Source organism: Thamnophis elegans, chromosome 8 (genome assembly GCF_009769535.1).
Source record: "Thamnophis elegans isolate rThaEle1 chromosome 8, rThaEle1.pri, whole genome shotgun sequence".
Classification (NCBI taxonomy): domain Eukaryota; kingdom Metazoa; phylum Chordata; class Lepidosauria; order Squamata; family Colubridae; genus Thamnophis; species Thamnophis elegans.
The window spans coordinates 67,254,108-67,273,009 of NC_045548.1; the positions used below are offsets into that span (position 1 = coordinate 67,254,108).

Sequence of the window (18,902 nt, forward strand, 5' to 3'; positions counted from 1 at the left end):
ACCTAAGGTCAAGCTTGTCCTGTGTCCCCCCCCCCCCATTTTTTTTACCTCTTACTTAGGCCTCAGCCTAAAGGAGGCTTATCTGGAAAATCTGCAAGAGAATTCAGCTCCAAAAAGTCCTGCCCCACTGTCAGAAGGCTGGGTCAGGTACTCCTCGACTTAACAAACAATTCATTTGTTCAAAGTTTCAACGGCACTGAAAAAAGTGACTTATGACCATTTTTCACACACACCGTTGCAGCCTCTCCATGGTCATGTGATCAAATAATTTTGGTTGTGAAAAGATTGCAACAGGTGCCCACGTGATTCCAGGACACTGCAAAAGTCGTAAGTATGAACCAGTTGCCAAGCATCTGAATTTTGATCACATGATCATGGGGATGATATAAAGGTTGTGCGAAAAATGGTAGTTGTAACTTTCAACGGTCACTAAATGAACTGTTGTAAGTTCAAGGACTGCCTGTATATAAACAGGTTTCCAGCACACTATGTGGCAGTCAACACGACTGTTGCATTTCAGTAATTTTCCCACTGCTGACCAACACTGTGATTTTCAATAGATTGATAATTTTGCAAAAAGAAGCGGTTGTTTAAATATTATATTTATATTCCTCTTCACAGGAAGATTCCCAGCGTTTGCATTAATAAACTAAAAGAAGAACCTATTCTTCAAAGCAGGACAAGAAGCAACAGAATGGAAACTAATTTCCTATCGTGTAAGAATAATTAATCGATAAAATAGCTTGCCTCCAGAAATTGTATGTGCTCCATCCCTGGAGGTTTTTAAGAAGAGGTTGGGCAGGAATAGCATAGGGCCGTGATGGCAAACCTGTGGCATGCGGAGCCATGTTGCCTGGCATGTGCGGCATCACCCATTCCTCTTCTGGGTTTCTGGCGCGCATGTGTATGCGACGATCAGCTGGCCTTCGTGCATGCGGAAGCGCCGGAAACTGGAAGAGCCTGTCTTCCATTTTCCAACGTGAGCTCCGGTCAGCTGATCGTCATGTGCGCCAGTACTCGGAAGACTTGCTGCCCAGGGGACATGTGTGCGCCAGAAACCGGAAGTTCATTTTCCAGCACGCGTATGCTCCCTGGGCAGCTCTTCTTCCAGGTTGCAGCCTCGACGAGCACTTCGGCAGTTGGTGCCGAAAAGGTTCACCATCACTGGTATAGGGTCTTCTGACTGAGGAGGGGGTTGGACTACAAGACCTCCAACGTCCCTTCCAGCTTTCGATATTTGGTAACTCCACAGTTAAAACTCGCACGCCAATCATTTTTGGGGCTCCAAGTGAGAGTATTTAAATACTCAAATGTATCTGTTACTTGAAGAATAGAAGCCTTATTTCCTTTTCTTGTGAGTAAAATGTTATGGCCCTGTTTTCCCCAATGTTTCACAATTGCTTGAAACAGAAGGCAAGGATTATCTAGCCCAGGTGACATACTCGGAGAAGGGGGGGGACATTTCCCCATAATTTTCTAACTGGTTGTTTCTCAATAGCATCTCTATTCTAATTAAGAAAACGTAATGGGAAATGCAGCTTTCAATTCTGAATAAAAAAAAACACATGCCTTTGACATTGCAAGAAACACTCTTATGGTCACAGAATTGCAGGTGAAAATTAAACTGGTATGAACAAATATTTATGTGCTCTTTTTTTTTAACTCCAACAGTCCTAGATCTTCAATGTCTCTGGAGCAGAAAAGTTTATTTTATTTGTTTGCTTATTCTCACTTTTGAGAAAACTTCCACATCCACAGTCTAATTCCAGTAAATGTCCAATGTACTGATAGGATCTTGTGGGCTCTGGAATTTAGAGTGAAATCTGCTTTATGTCTGATTTTGCATTCCACTGAGAAGCAATAATTCTGTCTAGTTAAGTTCAACGATGTCACTCAGGGTTGCCCAGAGGAGGAACTGAAAGCCAGCTAAACAGCAATATGTAGTGGTATGTTTGGAACTTTGCACTTGTGGATAAAAGTGAAAATTTCTGATCAGGTTTCTATCAAGAGAGGAAAGAAAAACGAGAGAACCGTACCTTTCTTTGCTTTCTTCTGAAGCTTCAGGGTATCTGAAGATTTCTTTTTTATTTCCTGGCGCGCTTTTTTGTATTCTACAAAGGGGGGAGGGAGGGAGGGAGAGAGAGAGAGAGAAAGCGAGTGAGAGATCCTATATAAACATATTTGATAGGCAATGGCGCTAGAAGCTAGTTAGACAAGCAATGTTGAAGGCGAATTTTAATAGTAGCATTGTGTAAGCGAAAGCTATGCTGAATTTGGTAGGGCTTATGCCAAAGTAAGCTTACACGAGATTGAAGTTTAAGCACTTTTCATTTTAATTGCCTGGTGCATTTAACATTTTGCACAAACGAAGGTCATGAAAGAATAGGAAAACATAATCAACGGAGGTTACAGAGGTCGCAAGTAATCACAGAAGGGATTTTTTGCAATTGCAACAGATTGCCATGGCATCCTTTTTTATATATAGAGAAGAAAAAGGTCACTAAACTAATCAATTTATGATCTGGAACAAACAGGACACTTTTTGACCAGCGGTTAGAATGACACACATATCCTCCCATAGCCGAAACCAAAATATAGGACAAACATATACACATACATACATACATACATACATACGCCACCTTTAGACACTGACTAATTTATCACAACATGGACTTGTGATCTCATTCATATCAGCATATGCTTAAAAGGCCGTCTGTCTGTCTGACTGTCTGTCTGTCTCGGGGGGGGGGGCATGTGCGTAAACACAACATATGGAAGAGAGGCTAAATCGTAAACTCTGGGATCAGAGCAAAATCTGTTTTTTTTTAAAAAAAAAGGTCATCATATTATCAACAGAAGCTATTGTGCATTATCATACTGTTGAAAATGTAAGATCATGGAGCATAACTCACTGCTCAATACAGAAATCCAGGTTAAAGCACCTTCAGTGTCTACCCAATTTTTAAAGGAAGACATTCAGCAACAGAAAACTTACTTTTCCCTACTCAGAAATGTATCTTTCTATCTATCTATCTATCTATCTATCTATCTATCTATCTATCTATCTATCTATCTATCTATCTATCTATCATCTATCTATCTATCATCTATCTATCATCATCATCATCATCATCATTTATCATCTATCTATCTATCTATCTATCTATCTATCTATCTATCTATCTATCTATCTATCCATCCATCCATCCATCCATCCATCCATCCATCCATCCACCCACCCACCCACCCACCCACCCACCCACCCACCCACCCACCTCTAATTATTTATTAAATTTATAGGCCACCCATCTGACCACAACGTAACCTTGGGCAGCTTAGTGTCATAGTTTTAGGCTACCATATCTGGGCTAAAAAGAGAGATGGTGGACTAACTATGGTGATGCTAAAGGCCACAATGTGGGTGAGTTATGTGAGTGGGATGTATTTTTAGGGAAATTCTGAAAGGTTTGTTATTTAAAATATGATGGGCTTACAGGATCTATTTTAGGGCCTACAATGTAATTTTTATCTGCTTCTCATCTCAAATGACTCCCAAATGTACCTTTGGTTTTCTGCTACCAAAAAAAAAAAAAAAAAAAGATAATTTGGGGACAAATGTCAGGGATTCAAGTTCTCCTGCCCAGCACCAGGCAACTGGCTGAATTTGTTTAAACAGTTTCCGTTGTTAGGAAATTTTTCTTAATATCCTGCAGGAATGTGCCTTCTTGTATATGAAGACCATTGTTTTGTGTCCTGAGACAACTGAAGTCTTGCATCAGCAATAATTGTTTGGGGAATGTTACTGTTAATATTGTGAGAGCCATTGTCTGAAAGGAAGGAACCCATCACCAGGCAGATTTTTACAACCTGTCGGGGAAACAGCGAATGGCTTGAAGGACACAGGAGAAAGAGCTGTTCCCAAGGCAAGGGGTAGATAAACGGGGCTTGAGCCCAGACCAAGACAATAACTTGAGAAAATTCAGGCTTGCAAGATTCTGTTGCCATAGCTGTTATAATCAAAGTAGTTCTGACACCTATCTACAGGAAGTCCTCAATTTACAACCATTCATTTAGTGACCGTTCAAAGTTGCAATGGTGCTGAAAAAAGTGACTTCTGACTCCTTTTTCACACTTATGACTGTTGCAGTACTCATTCGGATGTTGGCAACTGGTTCATATTTATGGGAGTTGCAATATTCTAAGATCACGGGATGACTTTTTGCAACCTTCTGACAAGGGCAAGCCAGATTCACTTAACAACCATGTTACTAATTTTACAACTGCAGTGATTCACTGAACAATTGTGGCAAGAAATAAAGTGAGGCAAACCCACTTAACAATTATCTCACTTAGCAGCAGAAGTTTTGGGCTCAATTATGGTCACAAGTCAAAGACTACTTTTGTCTGTCTGTCTGGTTATTTACCTACCTATCTTAAATGTTGCCCATCTTGACAAAGGACACTTTAGGAGGCTTATATGGACATTGAATATAATAAAGAATAAAACTATTTTTTTAAACTAAGCAGAATGGAAAAAGAGGGAGTAAATAGTGCACAGAGAAGAGGAGATGAGGAATTCTCTACTCAATTAGCCACCTCCAATGTACCACACCCCCATTGGGGTCCCAAGTTAGTTGGGCCAGCCATGTTTTCAAGGCCTTTCAGAAAGCCAGAAGGATGGGAGCAGATCTGACCTCAATGGGCAAAATGTTTCAGAGGAAGCCATGGCAGAAAAAACTCTTCTTCTGGACAGCCAAAATTCCTTGGGTGATGGTTACCATAGCATGTCCCTTGTGTTGATATGAGTGGATGGGCTAATCCCATCGGGTGAGCTGGTTTCTTGGAAAGCCTATGCTGTTGGTTTCCTAATCTGGCCTATTTTGTTGGGCTGACAATAATTTTCCTTCTGTTCTTTTAAGGCTATTCTCTATTGTCTCAAACCATATTATTCTGTAATTTCTGCACCACCCCCCTTCCCCAGGCCCACTTCCATGTAACTACCTTTTGCATGGTCTTTATCCAGTTGATTGGCCACTTTCTTCCATTCTTCCATCTGCTCTTGAAGTGGGTTTATCAGACAGTCAATTAAAGCACTAATTTTGTTGAGAAAACACAAAGAGGAATCAAATCCTGCAGGAAAAGAACCAATCTGAATCTCCCTCTAAGCCGCTTTTCCCACACATGAACCAAAGTCCAGAACTTAGAAAGAATCTTAAGTTCGATTCAATGACAAGCACACATAAATCAGGGTTAGCAATCCTGTAAGAAAGGATTCATATATTGCCTTAAGGCTGCCTTTAGAGTAAATGACAGGCTGTTTGAGATTGAGAGGCTGGGGAATTCTGGGAGTTGAAGTCCAGACGTCTTAAAGTTGCCCCGGGTGAGAAATACTGGTCTAGCCCAAGGCCACTCAATGCAAGAGTGGCGAGAAAGGCCCACACTTAACCTTTCAGTGGTGGGTTTGCAAACAGGAATGCTCAGGACAAAGACATTACCGGGATGAATCACATGCTAAATCTGATTTAATTACACAGGCATGTAATCTAAGATCAATTACTTACAGTTAATTTGATGATTTGCCATTATCTGATAATTTTCCCCATCTGCTATGTTAAGAAAAATGACAGTTTTGTGGCATCCCTGCAAGAAGGCTACAAGCCAAATCTGAAACTCTAGGGAGGCTCAATCTGTGCATCCTGGCTTTTTGGGTACGAAGCACAATTGAGATTTGCAAGCAATACTTCCCTAATTTCTGTCTCAATCTCTGAATCATTATGCAAGAACAACTCCCCAATTTATTCAAGAGTTACCAGAAATAGGCCCGCCCGGGTGGGGTGGGGGGGAGAGGAGACAGACTGTTTTTGCAACACTAATCAATGTTCTCAAAAAATGGAAATCACGCGTTTTGCCATTCTTCACCCACTGCTGAGTTACAGCGATGTCTGAAACAGGAATTCCTACTTTGAAAATACAGAGCCAGCAAGCCTGACTTCTCACGAGGGACCGTTCAATTTTCCCCTTTGCAAAGCCCAATTTGTACAGTGAGAGAAAAATGAAAGGGTGTTCCCAGCCAAAAAAAAAAAGGGGGAGGTTAGATGGAAATCAGCCCCAGTAAACATCTTAATATGGTCCTGAATGAAAAAGACTGAGTACCAATTAAATTCTGAACGCCATCCAGAATCTAATGAAACTCTATTTCCAGACTGTCAGCTCGCAACATGCATAACTCACCTTGAAAACTGCCTGAGCTTGGACTCAATGCTTCGATGTCGCATGCACATTCTGGTTAAAGCAGAGCCAATTTCTCTGGTAGCACCTGAAAAAGAACCAAAAATAGAAATGGCCTTAAGCATATCAAAAACTGCATCACACGTTCAATCTGGCAAAGAAAATAATAATTTAAAACACTGATCTGACTGAGGGTATGAAGCATTGGAGTTCAAGAACCTGACCAAACCTTATTGGGGGGGACGGGACCCTACAGAAATCCATTAGCATTGTTATACAAATTCTTGCATTCTGCTGAGACTGATAACTGGATAACACAGAATCAGCCTAAAAGGAGATGCATTTTGATGTATGTGGAATTGGAAATAAAATATGAAACTTATGAGAGCCAATTTGGTGTAGTGGATAAAGATCTAGGCTAGAAATTGAGCGACTGTGAGTGTTACTCATGCCTTATGCCCAAAGCCAGGTGGGTGATTTGGGGCCAGTCACTTTCTCTCAACCCCAGGAAGGAGGCAACGGCAAACCACTTTGGAAAAACCTTGCCAGGAAAACTGCAGGGTTTAATTCAGGCATTCTTAGAGAATCAGACACGACTGAATGGAGGAAGAAAAGAAAAAAGGAAAAATAGATTTGGGTTGAGATTATATTTTTGAGAGTTATCCCTCCAAATTATTTGAGTGTGATGCAATGAGTGTGGATAGTAAAAGAAATATATATTTTTTAAAAATATAATAAAATAGCTTACAAATAAAATTTCATCCAGCACTCCAGTGTTAATAGAGCAAGCAAGTCAGCTGATTTCAACAGTCAGACTTCCTCAAACTAACACTTCTCAGATGTCTGGATTACATTTTCCATAATGATCATTTAGTTTGGTCTTGCGAGCTGGGGGACTATAAAAATTGAAGTCCAACTCATTTGGAAGATAACTCTAACCCTAACCCATCTTTCTAACCCACATCAAAAAAAAAATGACACACACTTAAGAATTCTAAAGTTGTCAAGTATCAGGAACATAAAACAGAAATAGGAAATGAGACAAATTAGATCAGATTTTATAGAGGTGCAAAGTATCTAATTACTTAGTTGCTCCTTGTCTATGAGATGGATGCATCCCCTTCTCATTCAGAAATGAGTTCACAAAAATTCCAGGTTCCTACTGCACCAACTCAGAAAGCTCAAATTGCCCAAGGAGCTGCTGATTCAGTTCTACAGAGGAATTATTGAGTTTGTCATCTGCATCTTCATAACTGTCTGGTTTGGCTCTGCAACCCAACAAGACAGACACAGACAGACACAGACTTCAGAGGATAATTAAAACTGCAGAAAATACAATTGCTACCAACCTGCCTTCCATTGAGGACCTGTACACTGCACGAGTCAAAAGGAGGGCTGTGAAAATAATTACAGACCCCTCACATCCTGGACATAAATTGTTTCAATTCCTACCCTCAAAACGACACTATAGGACACCACACACCAGAACAACTAGACACAAGGACAGTTTTTTTCCCCAGAATGCCATTACTCTGCTAAACAACTAATTCCCACAACACTGTCAAATTATTTACTAAGGCTGTATTACTATTATTCTTCTCATCCTTACTATTATCTATCTCTTCCCACCGATGACTATAACCATGTTGCTTTATCTTTACAATTTATATTGTTTTATTTGTTTCCTAGTTTGATTTGATCACTTATTAGTAACCTATGACTATCCCTAAGTCTTGTATCTTATGATTCTTAATGAATGTATTCTATTTTATTTTTCTTTATGTACACTGACAGTATATGCACCAAAGCCAAATTCCTTGTGTGTCCAGTCACACTTGGCCAATAAAGAATTTTATCCTATCCTATCCTATCCTATCCTATCCTATCCAGCCTAGAAACTATATATTTGATTGCACATAACATGGACGTCAGCAGTAGATGGCACTGTTTCGAAAGGACGTGAGAACTTAGCTAGAACTGCCTTGCTGAATCAGTGGAAAAAAATAGACTTCCTTGAAGGAAGATCAGAGCATAACCAAGACAATCCAACCCTTGTTTATTATAAGCATGTCAAGAAATATGACTTATGATTCTATATAGATCTCATCCGGCCACTGACACTTTCCCCCCCTCTGAATCTGTTTTGTAAGCATTCCGTTTTTGCCTTAGCCTCTCCTTGTCTTCATGTTAACTATGAAAGATTGCAAAGCCATTGAAGTGAATGCAGTGCCATTAAAGAGTGCACAAAGATACCATAAATTCCTTCTTATGTAGGCAAGTAAGGTCCTTCTTCTGAGGATTTCTAGACAATTTTATATGCTTTTTTCTTTTCACACTCCCAGACCTATTCTCATTTTTCCACAGATGGGCAATTTCAAACTCTAGAAGACAGAGGAATCTCTACTGTTTTCTCTAAATAGTTTGGATTTTTGATGCAACTGCTATGCGTTGAGAAGGCAGCAGCCACGGACCTAAGGATTCTACAGAAAAAACTCAAAATAGAATTCACAATTCAATTAATTTAAAACAGATGGTGATGAGGAAGATCAGAAGAAGAATGATGACATTGATGAGTTACCAAAACCCAGAAGCTTTGGGCATTAAGGGGCTGCCACAAAGAAGAGGGGGGCAACCTATTCTCCAAACACCTAGGGCAAGAAGCAATGGATGGAAACTAATCAAGGAGAGAAACAACCTAGAACTAAGCCGGGGGGGGGGGGGAGAGAATCCTGCCAGTTAGAACAATTCATCAGTGAAACGACTTGCTTCCAGAACTTTTATTTTGGGTTGGAACAATGTGTTGATATAAACACAGCTTCTCCCAGTATCTCCTCGAGACCGATTAGATCTCATAGATTAGGCCTCCTCCGAGTGCCATCAGCCGGCCAGTGCCGGCTGGCTACTACACGGAGGAGAGCCTTTTCAGTGGCAGCTCCGACCCTCTGGAACGATCTCCCCGTGGAGATTCGTACCCTCACTACCCTTCAGACCTTCCGCGCAGCCCTCAAGAACTGGCTTTCCCGCCAGGCCTGGGGTAAAGATTTGATCTGCCCCCACCCGAATGTTGAATGAATGTTGTTTACTTTTAATTATGTGTTATGTTATATGTTACTGTTTGTATCCCCTCCCTATAAGTTGTTAGCCGCCCTGAGTCCCCTCAGGGAAAAGGGCGGCCTATAAATAAACTTATTCCTATTCCTATTCCTATTCAAAACATAGTTTTCAAAATGGGACAGAATAAATGTGTATTTACACATTTACCAGCTGAATCTCTGATCACTTTGTTGTATTGTCGACCCAATCACGGATGATTTAAGACAAGCACAAACCCAAATGATTTCAGAGGGTAGAAGTCTGAATGTGATAAGACAGACGGACGGACGGGTGGATGGAAGGATGGAAGGAGTTTGACTGCTGCAAAACAAGCCATTAGGTTCTACTAGCATCACATTTTATTAGAGGGATGTCCCTGAGGACCTCAATACATGGTAGAAGAACATCCTGAGAGAAGGAAAAGATTAGTCCACCAGACTGACAAATGCTTTCTGATTGGTTACATCTACCCTGGCACCCATTTTATGAATTTGTAGATTTTCTGAAGCATTGCAAATGGCTCCACTAACCATCTACTATCACCCTTCTGCTTATGACAGTTGAATGCAATTGGATGCATTTTCACCTACGGCAACTGATGGAAAATTGTTGTTGTTTGCTGAAACGGGCAGCTATAGAAATCAGACAGATAAGACAAAATACTTCCAGTGTAAAAGCACCCTGCAAAACTGCTGTCACTCCTGGCTAATCATCATTCTTTAAACTGCTCTAATGCTCGCACTAAAAGGGGGCTCCCACATCTATTTGCTTAGAACAGCCCCACTGAGTTCAAAGAGTCGTATATTCAGGATATGCGCGTACAAGAGTGTAGGCAGAGTCAACTGCATTGTCAAACGATGTGTGGTATTCTTTCACTTTGCTGTTTTAGTTATTTACAGCTTTAACACCAGAAGCTTCAAAAAGTTAAGCAATAAAAGCCCACAGCTAAGAAGGATGTGCATTTATTTCGTTCTGCCTTCCCTTCACCATTCATTCTCTTCCCTCTCCCCACTATATCATTAAAATTTTATGTTGTATCTTTAAAATTTATATTGTTTTGTTTCCTAGTATAATTTGATTGCTTATTAGTAACCTATGACTATCATCAAGTCTTGTTATCTTATGATTCTTGATGAATGTGTTCTACTTTATTTTTCTTTATGTACACGGACAGTATAGGCACCAGGAGACAAATTCCTTGTGTGTCCAATCACACTTGGGCAATAAAGAATCCTATTTTATTCTATCTTTTCAGCCTGTTAAATGCAGGCAAAAAAATTCAGAGAATAGGAACATAAACTGAATGCAACCCTTAAAACACAAAATAAATATCCTCTGAAAACATTGAAGGCTCAACTCAAAAGATTGCAGTGAATACCAACTTTCCTTCCCACCCTTCCCACTTACATTATTACTGGATCCCTAAACATTTTTCCAACGCTTGGCATTTCTACCCGAGTGTGTTTCAAACACAAGCACTTTGTTTAACCAGCCATGCCCCAGTGTACACTAACCCGTCCTTTATAAATATTGCATCGAGATAAAGACAATGTTAAAACAGCTTACATTCTCCGTATCTACAGCTGGACAGCTTTGCCATGAAAGGGGAACCCAAAACATAACCGTGTGCATGTCTACTTATGAATTTATTATGGCTTTCCTCCCATTAAAATGGACACAGGATTTGGGGGAAGCCCAAAAGTCTATGAAAGGGATAAGAGATCCATCAGGAAGGTAGGGTTCCTCCCCCATTTTTGTGTTTCTGTGCCTGGTTTTTTTTTTTTTTTTTACTTTTGTTTCCTGTAAAATGGTTGCAAAGGGCTTTCCTTCCATTCTTTTGCCACTGGCCAATACGGGGGAGGCCAAGAGAGAAGTGCTGCAGACATTGTACGGTGACAGAGAATGTTCCGGGCAGGGCTTGGGATTCACTTACGTTTACCACCGTTTCGACACTGTGAGCGCGTGCCTTCCGCGTATGCATGCAGCCTTCTGCGCATGCACTTTGGTTGTGCATGCAACCAGCATGTGTGCGGGCGGCGTTGAAAATGAGGCTACATAGGACATTTTGGAGCCAGGGTGGGTAGGCATGTCCACTTGCAGTTCGCCGCTACCGGTTGGGCGGACTGAATACCACCTCTGGTTCCGGGTTACCAACCTCCAGATGAAGAATCAACTTTGTCTGTTTGTAGGATGTTCAATGGGGAGAAAACTCACCCAAGTTCCTTTCTTTGGTGTCCTAGATGCTCTCTGAGCCTGATGGTTTTCTTGCAGACATTTCACTACCAAACCAGGTACCATCATCAGTGCTAGAAGTCATGGTGCTCTCTGAGCTTGCAGACATTTCATTAACAAAGTAGTGGGCTAGCACTGAGGATGCTATCTAGTTTGGTAATGAAACGTCTGCAAAAAAAAACCCCGTCAAGCTCAGAGAGCACCATGGCCCTCTAGCATTGATGATGTTTCCTAGTATGGTAATGAAAGGTCTGCAAGGAAACCATCAAGCTCAGAGAGCACCAAGGACCCCACAGTTTAATCCTGAGCTACAGATATCCTCTTCTATCACTATTCTTCATAGGGGAAATCAGGATCATATAATCTCTGATTGAATCAACACTACAATATTTAATGATGGCTGATTTTCTTTTTCTCTGTGCATATTAAAGCCAGCACGTTGTAATTTGGGAACATTCTAGGTCAAGATGACCTAAAATTTGCTCCAGCCCATTAATGATTCAGGAAACAAATTCATCACAAGAAGAAAAAAGCTACGCTTCTATCTTTTGGCACATGCTTAACAGACCTCATAAACCATTTTTCTGGGAGAATTATACAATGGCCTGCCACCTCTTGCCAATAAACTGTCCATTACTGTAATAAAGGAACTTCCAACCTACAGTGAAGGGGGGTTTGATCTTGGCAAGAGGAAGTTGCTCAAATTCAGACTGCAGAACTGAAGGAAAGGGATTTGAAGGATGCACCTGCTGTTTAGAATTAGCTATTATTATTATAGAAAACTCTTTGCTTTAGTGCTAAACTTCCAGCTGGTCAGTGCATCTTTCAATTTCTGTTTTTGCTTAAGATCTGCGTGACTTCACATGGAAGTCCACCATTTATTTCTTAATTTATTAAAGATGGGGAATCAAATAAACACAAATTGTCCTTGACTTATGTTGATAATTAGGACCAGAATTTCCGCGGCTAAGCAAGGCAGTTAAGGGAGTCTGCTTGATTTTGCAAACCTTTTTGCCATGATTATTAAGCAAATCAGAGTTGTTTTTGCGGTGATTTGTTGTTGTGAATCAGACAGTCGTTAAGTGAATCCCCTCATTGATTTTGCTTGTCAAAAGCCAGCTGGGAAGGTCACAAAGGTGATGACGTTGTCCCTGGGATGTTACTGCCATCATAAATATATGCCAGTTACCATGTCACTTTTCCAGTGCCAACGTTAACTCAGAACAGTCCGCTAAATGGATGGTTGTAAGTCAAGGATTACCTGTAATTGTCCTACTTGGAAGGGAAAAGAGCATCTGCAGGCATGAAATGCATTTATCACAATGAAATGCAACGTCCTCGTGCTAAAAATTAAGGAAGTTTTTTTTTAAAAAAAAAGCTTTCAAGGAATTAAGTGGGGAGATGCAAAATGTGTTTTTTTTTAAGTTTGGAAAATTCAAACTGTTCCTCCGAGCTAAGAACCCAGAAACCGACCCAAGTTACAACCCCTTCAAATCTTCCCAAAATCACAGCTGGCTTTTTAGATTCCTGGCTGGCCTATACGTTGTGTGCCTTTTAAAAAAGGCATTATTCTCTACCATTAGCCAGTAAAAAGAGTCGACGCTGGATTCATCCCTGCGGCTTCTGGCGGGGACCAGCAGGGTGAGATGGAGAAAGTGGCACTTATAAAACCACACGTTCAGACTACGAGGCACCATTTTGGATTCTACCTGCTGTGAAGGACAGGCCTAGACATGACATCAGCGATGTACGCCTGCTGGGTGCATCGCATAATACGACTGATAACCCTCTTTCAGGTTCCATTCTATAAAAACGCAAAAAAAATCCAGGCTGCTTTGTAAGTTGAGCGTCACAGAATGGGCTCCCTGCGTCTTGGCCTGGTTTTGATCAATGCAATAAAAACTAGGTTGCCTCACTTTCACGCGGCTTCCTGTCTAAAGGGTGGCCACCTGCTTCTTCCTTAGGAAGGGGGAAAACCAGTTCACAGAAAGGGAGATTTCTTCCTAGACTTGCGCTGTATGAACCCATACTGTGCAGGCAGTCCTTGATTTACAACCATGTGTTTAGTGACCATTCAGACTGTTGCGGTGGCCTAAAGGTGGAGCTCTCGCCTCACAATCCAGGGGCTGTGAGTTCGATCCTAGGTAGAGACAGCTATTTCTCTCTGGGCACAACGAGAATTTATTTGCTGAATAAAATTTCACATTGGCAACAGGAAGAGCATCCGGCCAGTAAATACTCTGCTCATTCAGTTTGCCCAGACTCTACCACATTAGAAATTATGGAGTCATTAAAAGGAGATGATGATTTAGTGATCGTTCAAACAGCACTAAGTAACTTATATTTGGTCCTCATACCTACAACCCAGCGGTGGGATTCACTTACCTTCCCTACCGGTTTGCAAATGTGAGCGTGTGCATGCACAGTGCTCATGCATTGCGTTGGGGCAGGTGGGCGGAGCCTCCAGCAGCAGCCGCTACCTGTTTGTCCAAACCAAAGATAACCGGCTGAATACCACCTCTGCTACAATCATTGCAAGCATTCCCATAGTCATGTGATCAAAATTCAGGCATTTGGTAACTGGCATGTATCTATGATGGTTGGAGTGTCCTGGGTGACACGTGATTGCCATTTGCGACCTTCTGACAAGCCAGGTCAGTAGGGAGAATCTGGATTTGCTTAACGACCACATGATTTATTTTACAACTGCAATGATTCACTTACCAACTGGAGCAAAAAAGGTGATACAATCTGGTGTGACTCACTACCTTGCTTAGCAATGTTAATTCTGCTTGTAAGGTGAGATCATACCTCTATTAGGATCTAAAGGTTTCGTTGTAATAGTACAATTCATTATTTATACTTATCCAAAGTTTATATATAGGGGATCATTCAAAACTAGTGAAAGGATCCACTAAAGTAGATCATGCAACATGATCAAAATGTCCTTGAAACAATCTTTCCCTTTCCCTTTCTGTCTGACTTACAGGTGTGTTGTGGCACGCCAGCGCAATTGGCAGCAGATTAGGACAGTGAGGAGGTTGGGGAGGAACACGGGCCAGTCCTGAAGGCTGGGGAAGGCTCTGATGAGGGCTCTGTGTCAGAGGCAGAGAGGGGGCCAGAGCCGTATGCCAGTTATCAGTTGCCTTCAGAGTCAGACATTAATGAGAGACCAACAGCTGGAGCCTGTTTCCAGTGTGTGCATGCGCAGAGTTGCCAGACGAAGGGAACAGCTAAAGAACAGGGTCGACTTGGGAGTAAGAGCCACAGGTTGACGATGAATGGCCCCTCCTAGAGGAAATAAAAGAGGAGCGAAAGGGGAATGGAGTTTGCAGGAGACAATTAGTTCTCTTAGTTCGCTTAATTGGTTCGTGACCCTCCGAGACTCCTTGCCAAGTTTTGCAGCTATCCACCTGGCAACTCTCTAAGCCAGATAAGGTCTGTGACTGTAAATCCTCCCCTGCAAGACTTTGCTGGATGTGAATGAGCAGAATTCACAGTCAATTAATAAAAGGTTTTTTTTGTCGGGACAGGAGTTTGCTTCATTCTCTTGGGAAGCCTCGGTCAGAACAAGGTGGCGGCTCTGCAGGCAGGCTGGGAATGAAAAGAGCAGCCACTTAATTGGGTGGCTTAGATTTTCGCATTGGCATAATTTTTATACATCGCCCAGCAGCATAGAAGAATCTGAAAGGCAATTGCACCATAAAAGGTTTCTCTAGTCTAGCAAGAGGAAGATGCACCACATTCAATTCTACACACTTCAACAGGAATTCTCTCCATGCTTCAAGAACTGAATACTGTATGTTATGTGGCAGAAGGAAAAATAATTGCCACTACAGCATTTCTCAGTTACAGCCAGTTGTGTGTTCTTGTGTACTCTTCCAGCCTCCAACCCCAAACAGCGGTTGATAAATTGTTCCCCTAAAGAAGGACCTTAGGAGTGGAGGAGAAGGAGCAACAGAATGCTCTTCAGATTTATTTTTTAGGACATGTGCACTAAATCAAGATTTGGATGGATTCCTGAAGTAATTAAGTGCAACCGTTCCTCTACCAACCTCAGCATCAAAAAGAAATGTTAGCTGTTTACATGGTCTGGTGTCATCAAGACTAATTTAAACCAGACAACGGCAAGTTATTAAAGGGATCACAGAGGCCTCTAATGTTCAGTGAAGGTATCTCAACAAAATTAAGGTTACATCAAAAGACAACAATAGAATAATAGAATTGGAAGGGACCTTGGAAGTCTTCTAGTCCAACACCAACACCTCTGGACATGCAGGAGACCGTACACCATTCTAGACAAATGGCTGTCCAATGTCTTCTTAAAAGCCTCCAGTGATGGAGGACCCACAACTTCTGAAGGCAAGTCCTTCCACTGTTAATTGTTCTCACTGTTAGGAAATTTCTCTTCTAGGTTGGTTCTCTCCTTGATTGGTTTCCATCCATTGCTTCATGTCCTGCCCTCAGGTGCTTTGGAGAACAGGTTGACCTCATTGTCTATGTGGCAGCCCCTCAAATATTGGAACACTGCTATCATGTCATCCCTGGTCCTGGTCTAACCCACATTGATAAAATAAGCATCTTTGTTACAGAAGGAAGACATTTCCTTCAGAAACACCTCTAGCACTAAGAGGTGCTATATAATTTACTCTCAAGACTTTACAGTCCCAGAGTTTACATTCTAACACGGTTTGGAAAAGAGCAACACTACATTACAGGTGCTGCCAATAAATTGAATTATCTGCCCCCCACTTAAGGGAGCTTGTTCTGAAGCATTATAATGGCTTGTCCATCGTAGTACACAGGGACTGTAATTCCTATGCTGTTGGAGAATTTTAATACCTCTAGAGCAGTGTTTTTCAACCACTGTGCCATGGCACACTAGTGTGCCGTGACATAGTGTAAGGTGTGCCGTGGGAAAAACACTTTATATATAGTCAATATAGGCACAGTTAAATTTTTTTAACATTTTCTAATGGTGGTGTGCCTCGTGATTTTTTCATGAAAAAAGTGTGCCTTTGCACAAAAAAAGGTTGAAAAACACTGCTCTAGAGTGCCCCAGGGAAGGTTGTTGTATTGCTCCTGAAGCAAATTCTCCAAATTTATTCCACGCCTATTAATTTAAATGCATGACCCCCAAGCGTGAGCAGAAAGTAAAGTTCATTTTTTATCCATCGATTTCTTTTGGGGTTAGGTTCAAACCTATGAGATCCACTTACTGCCTCTACAGAAGCCTGCATCTTTCTAACAAAAATAACCAAAATCAATACCTGAGACATCCAACTTCAGAGATAAAAGGGAAGCTTGGAGAACATGGTCCACCTGCTTTAATGGAGAAACTGTGATGGAAAAGGCAACCACAGAATAAACAGATTACAGGTTCTCCCAAACCCTATCTTGATGGCCTCCATAGATCAAAATCAGCAGCAAACTGATGGTTTTCCATCAATTAATTTTCTCTACTTGTTTCAATTAGTTAAGGTGAAAATATGTATAAAGTTCCATAAACTCAAGACCTATAAATCTTCCAAAATACAGGGAGGGGACAGGGTTAGGCATCTCAAAGAGATTTCTTCTAAACCTCATTTCTCTCCTTCTATTGGCCCTCTTCACAAAATTGGAGAATGATGGCAGTTTAAACCAGCAGATCCCTTCCAATCTCTAAATAACCCTCCAATTGGTGGTCAACTTAAAATAAAAAATAAAAAACAGACAAACCAGAGTTCTATGTAAGAACTGTTAACGTTATAGCTTATATAGCAAAATATAAGTTCTACTAGCTGTAAGTCCTTGACGTCTGACCAAAATTGAGCCCCAAATTTATGTTGCTGAGTAAGAAATTTGTTAAGGGATTTTTGCCCCATTTTAACGATTTTTCTTGCCACATTTGTTATGTGAATCACTGCAATTGTGAAGTAAGAACAAGGCTGTTAAGTGAATCTGTTTTCCCCGATTACTTTGTTTGTCAGAAGGTTGCAAAAGGGGATCTCTGACCCCGGGCAAACCGTCATAAATATGAACCAGTTCTCAAGCATCCAAATGTAAATCACCTGACCATGGGGATGCTGAAATGGTCATTAAGTGTGAAAAATGGTCATAAATCATTTTTCCCCCCAGTGCCATTATACCTTCAAACGCTCACTAATCGAATTGTTACAAGTCAAAGATTACCTGTACTGTATATTGCTAAAGAGATTCAACCTGGTACTGCTACTTCTCTAAAGTTTTATATTTTCAACCTCTGAAGACCAAAGTAGGGAGCCTACCAGATATTCGTAACATCATCCTTAAACTCACAACTCTATTATTGTGGCCAAAAAGATGGACAAGCAGGTTCTTCTCCAACCTCTGAATCACCACATCTTGCAATGCAACAATTCAATTAGACACTTCTAATATGCTTACATTTTTCACTGCCACGGCCTGCTGATCGGATGGCCTTGCAAAACATAACAAGGTCAGTTTTTGACAGTTTGTGGGTTAGGAGGCTTCTTCTGAGAAGAGCTGAGCGATAACAGGCAGTCCCAGAAGTGATAAACAAGGCTGAATTTGGCTGAGCTCAGTTCCATCGTTTGGTTTGAAGAAAAATTTAACTTCGCTGTGCCTTTCAAACAATCGAGCAAAGCAATCTGAATTCTAATAAAGACTAAAAAATTTTCATTTCATTTTCATTTATTATATTTATATGCTGCCCTTTTCCCCCAAAGGGGACTCAGGGCGGCTGACAAATCAATCTGGGAAGGGGGGGGGGGGTACAGACAAAAAAATAAAAATAAACAAACATGACAATACATAATTTAAAACACCACAACAGTCATACCATTCGAGACGGGGGCAACAGCTCTTTAGCCCCAGGCCTGTCGGAACAGCCAGGTTTTAACGGCTTTGCGGAAGGCCTGGAGGGTGGTGAGGGGTTCGAATCTCCACGGGGAGTTCGTTCCAGAGGGTCGGAGCAGCCACAGAGAAGGCTCTCCTCGGGTAGTCGCCAGTCGACACTGGCCGGCGGATGGAATTCGGAGGAGGCCTAATCTGTGGGATCTAATAGGTCTTTGGGAGGGTAATTGGCAGCAGGCGGTCTCTCAAGTACCCAGGTCCAATACCATGAAGGGCTTTATAAGTGACGACTAGCGCCTTGAAGCGTATCCGGAGACCAATAGGCAGCCAGTGCAGCTCGCGGAGGATAGGTGTTACGTGGGGTGAACCGATAAATAAAACACAGGTAGTCCTTGACTTACCACCACGATGGAACCCATAATTCCTGTTGTTAAGTGAGACAGTTAAATGAATTTCTCCCATTTTACAACCTTTCTTGCCATAGTCGTTAAATGGATCACTGCAGTTGCTAA

At 41.4% G+C, this 18,902-nt stretch overlaps 1 protein-coding gene across 10 annotated transcripts in view; it reads right to left on the bottom strand.

Annotated features, from left to right (window-relative positions):
- MTSS1 (MTSS I-BAR domain containing 1) overlaps positions 1 to 18,902 on the bottom strand; it is a 170,167-nt gene that overhangs the window by 40,355 nt on the left and 110,910 nt on the right. For all 10 annotated transcript variants that reach the window (XM_032222244.1, XM_032222242.1, XM_032222241.1 and 7 more), the window contains exons 4-6: positions 6,235 to 6,319; positions 5,005 to 5,096; positions 2,037 to 2,111 (exon numbers count right to left, since the gene is read on the bottom strand). In XM_032222244.1, coding sequence (XP_032078135.1) covers positions 2,037 to 2,111; positions 5,005 to 5,096; positions 6,235 to 6,319 — 252 coding nt within the window. The remainder of the gene's footprint in view (positions 1 to 2,036; positions 2,112 to 5,004; positions 5,097 to 6,234; positions 6,320 to 18,902) is intronic.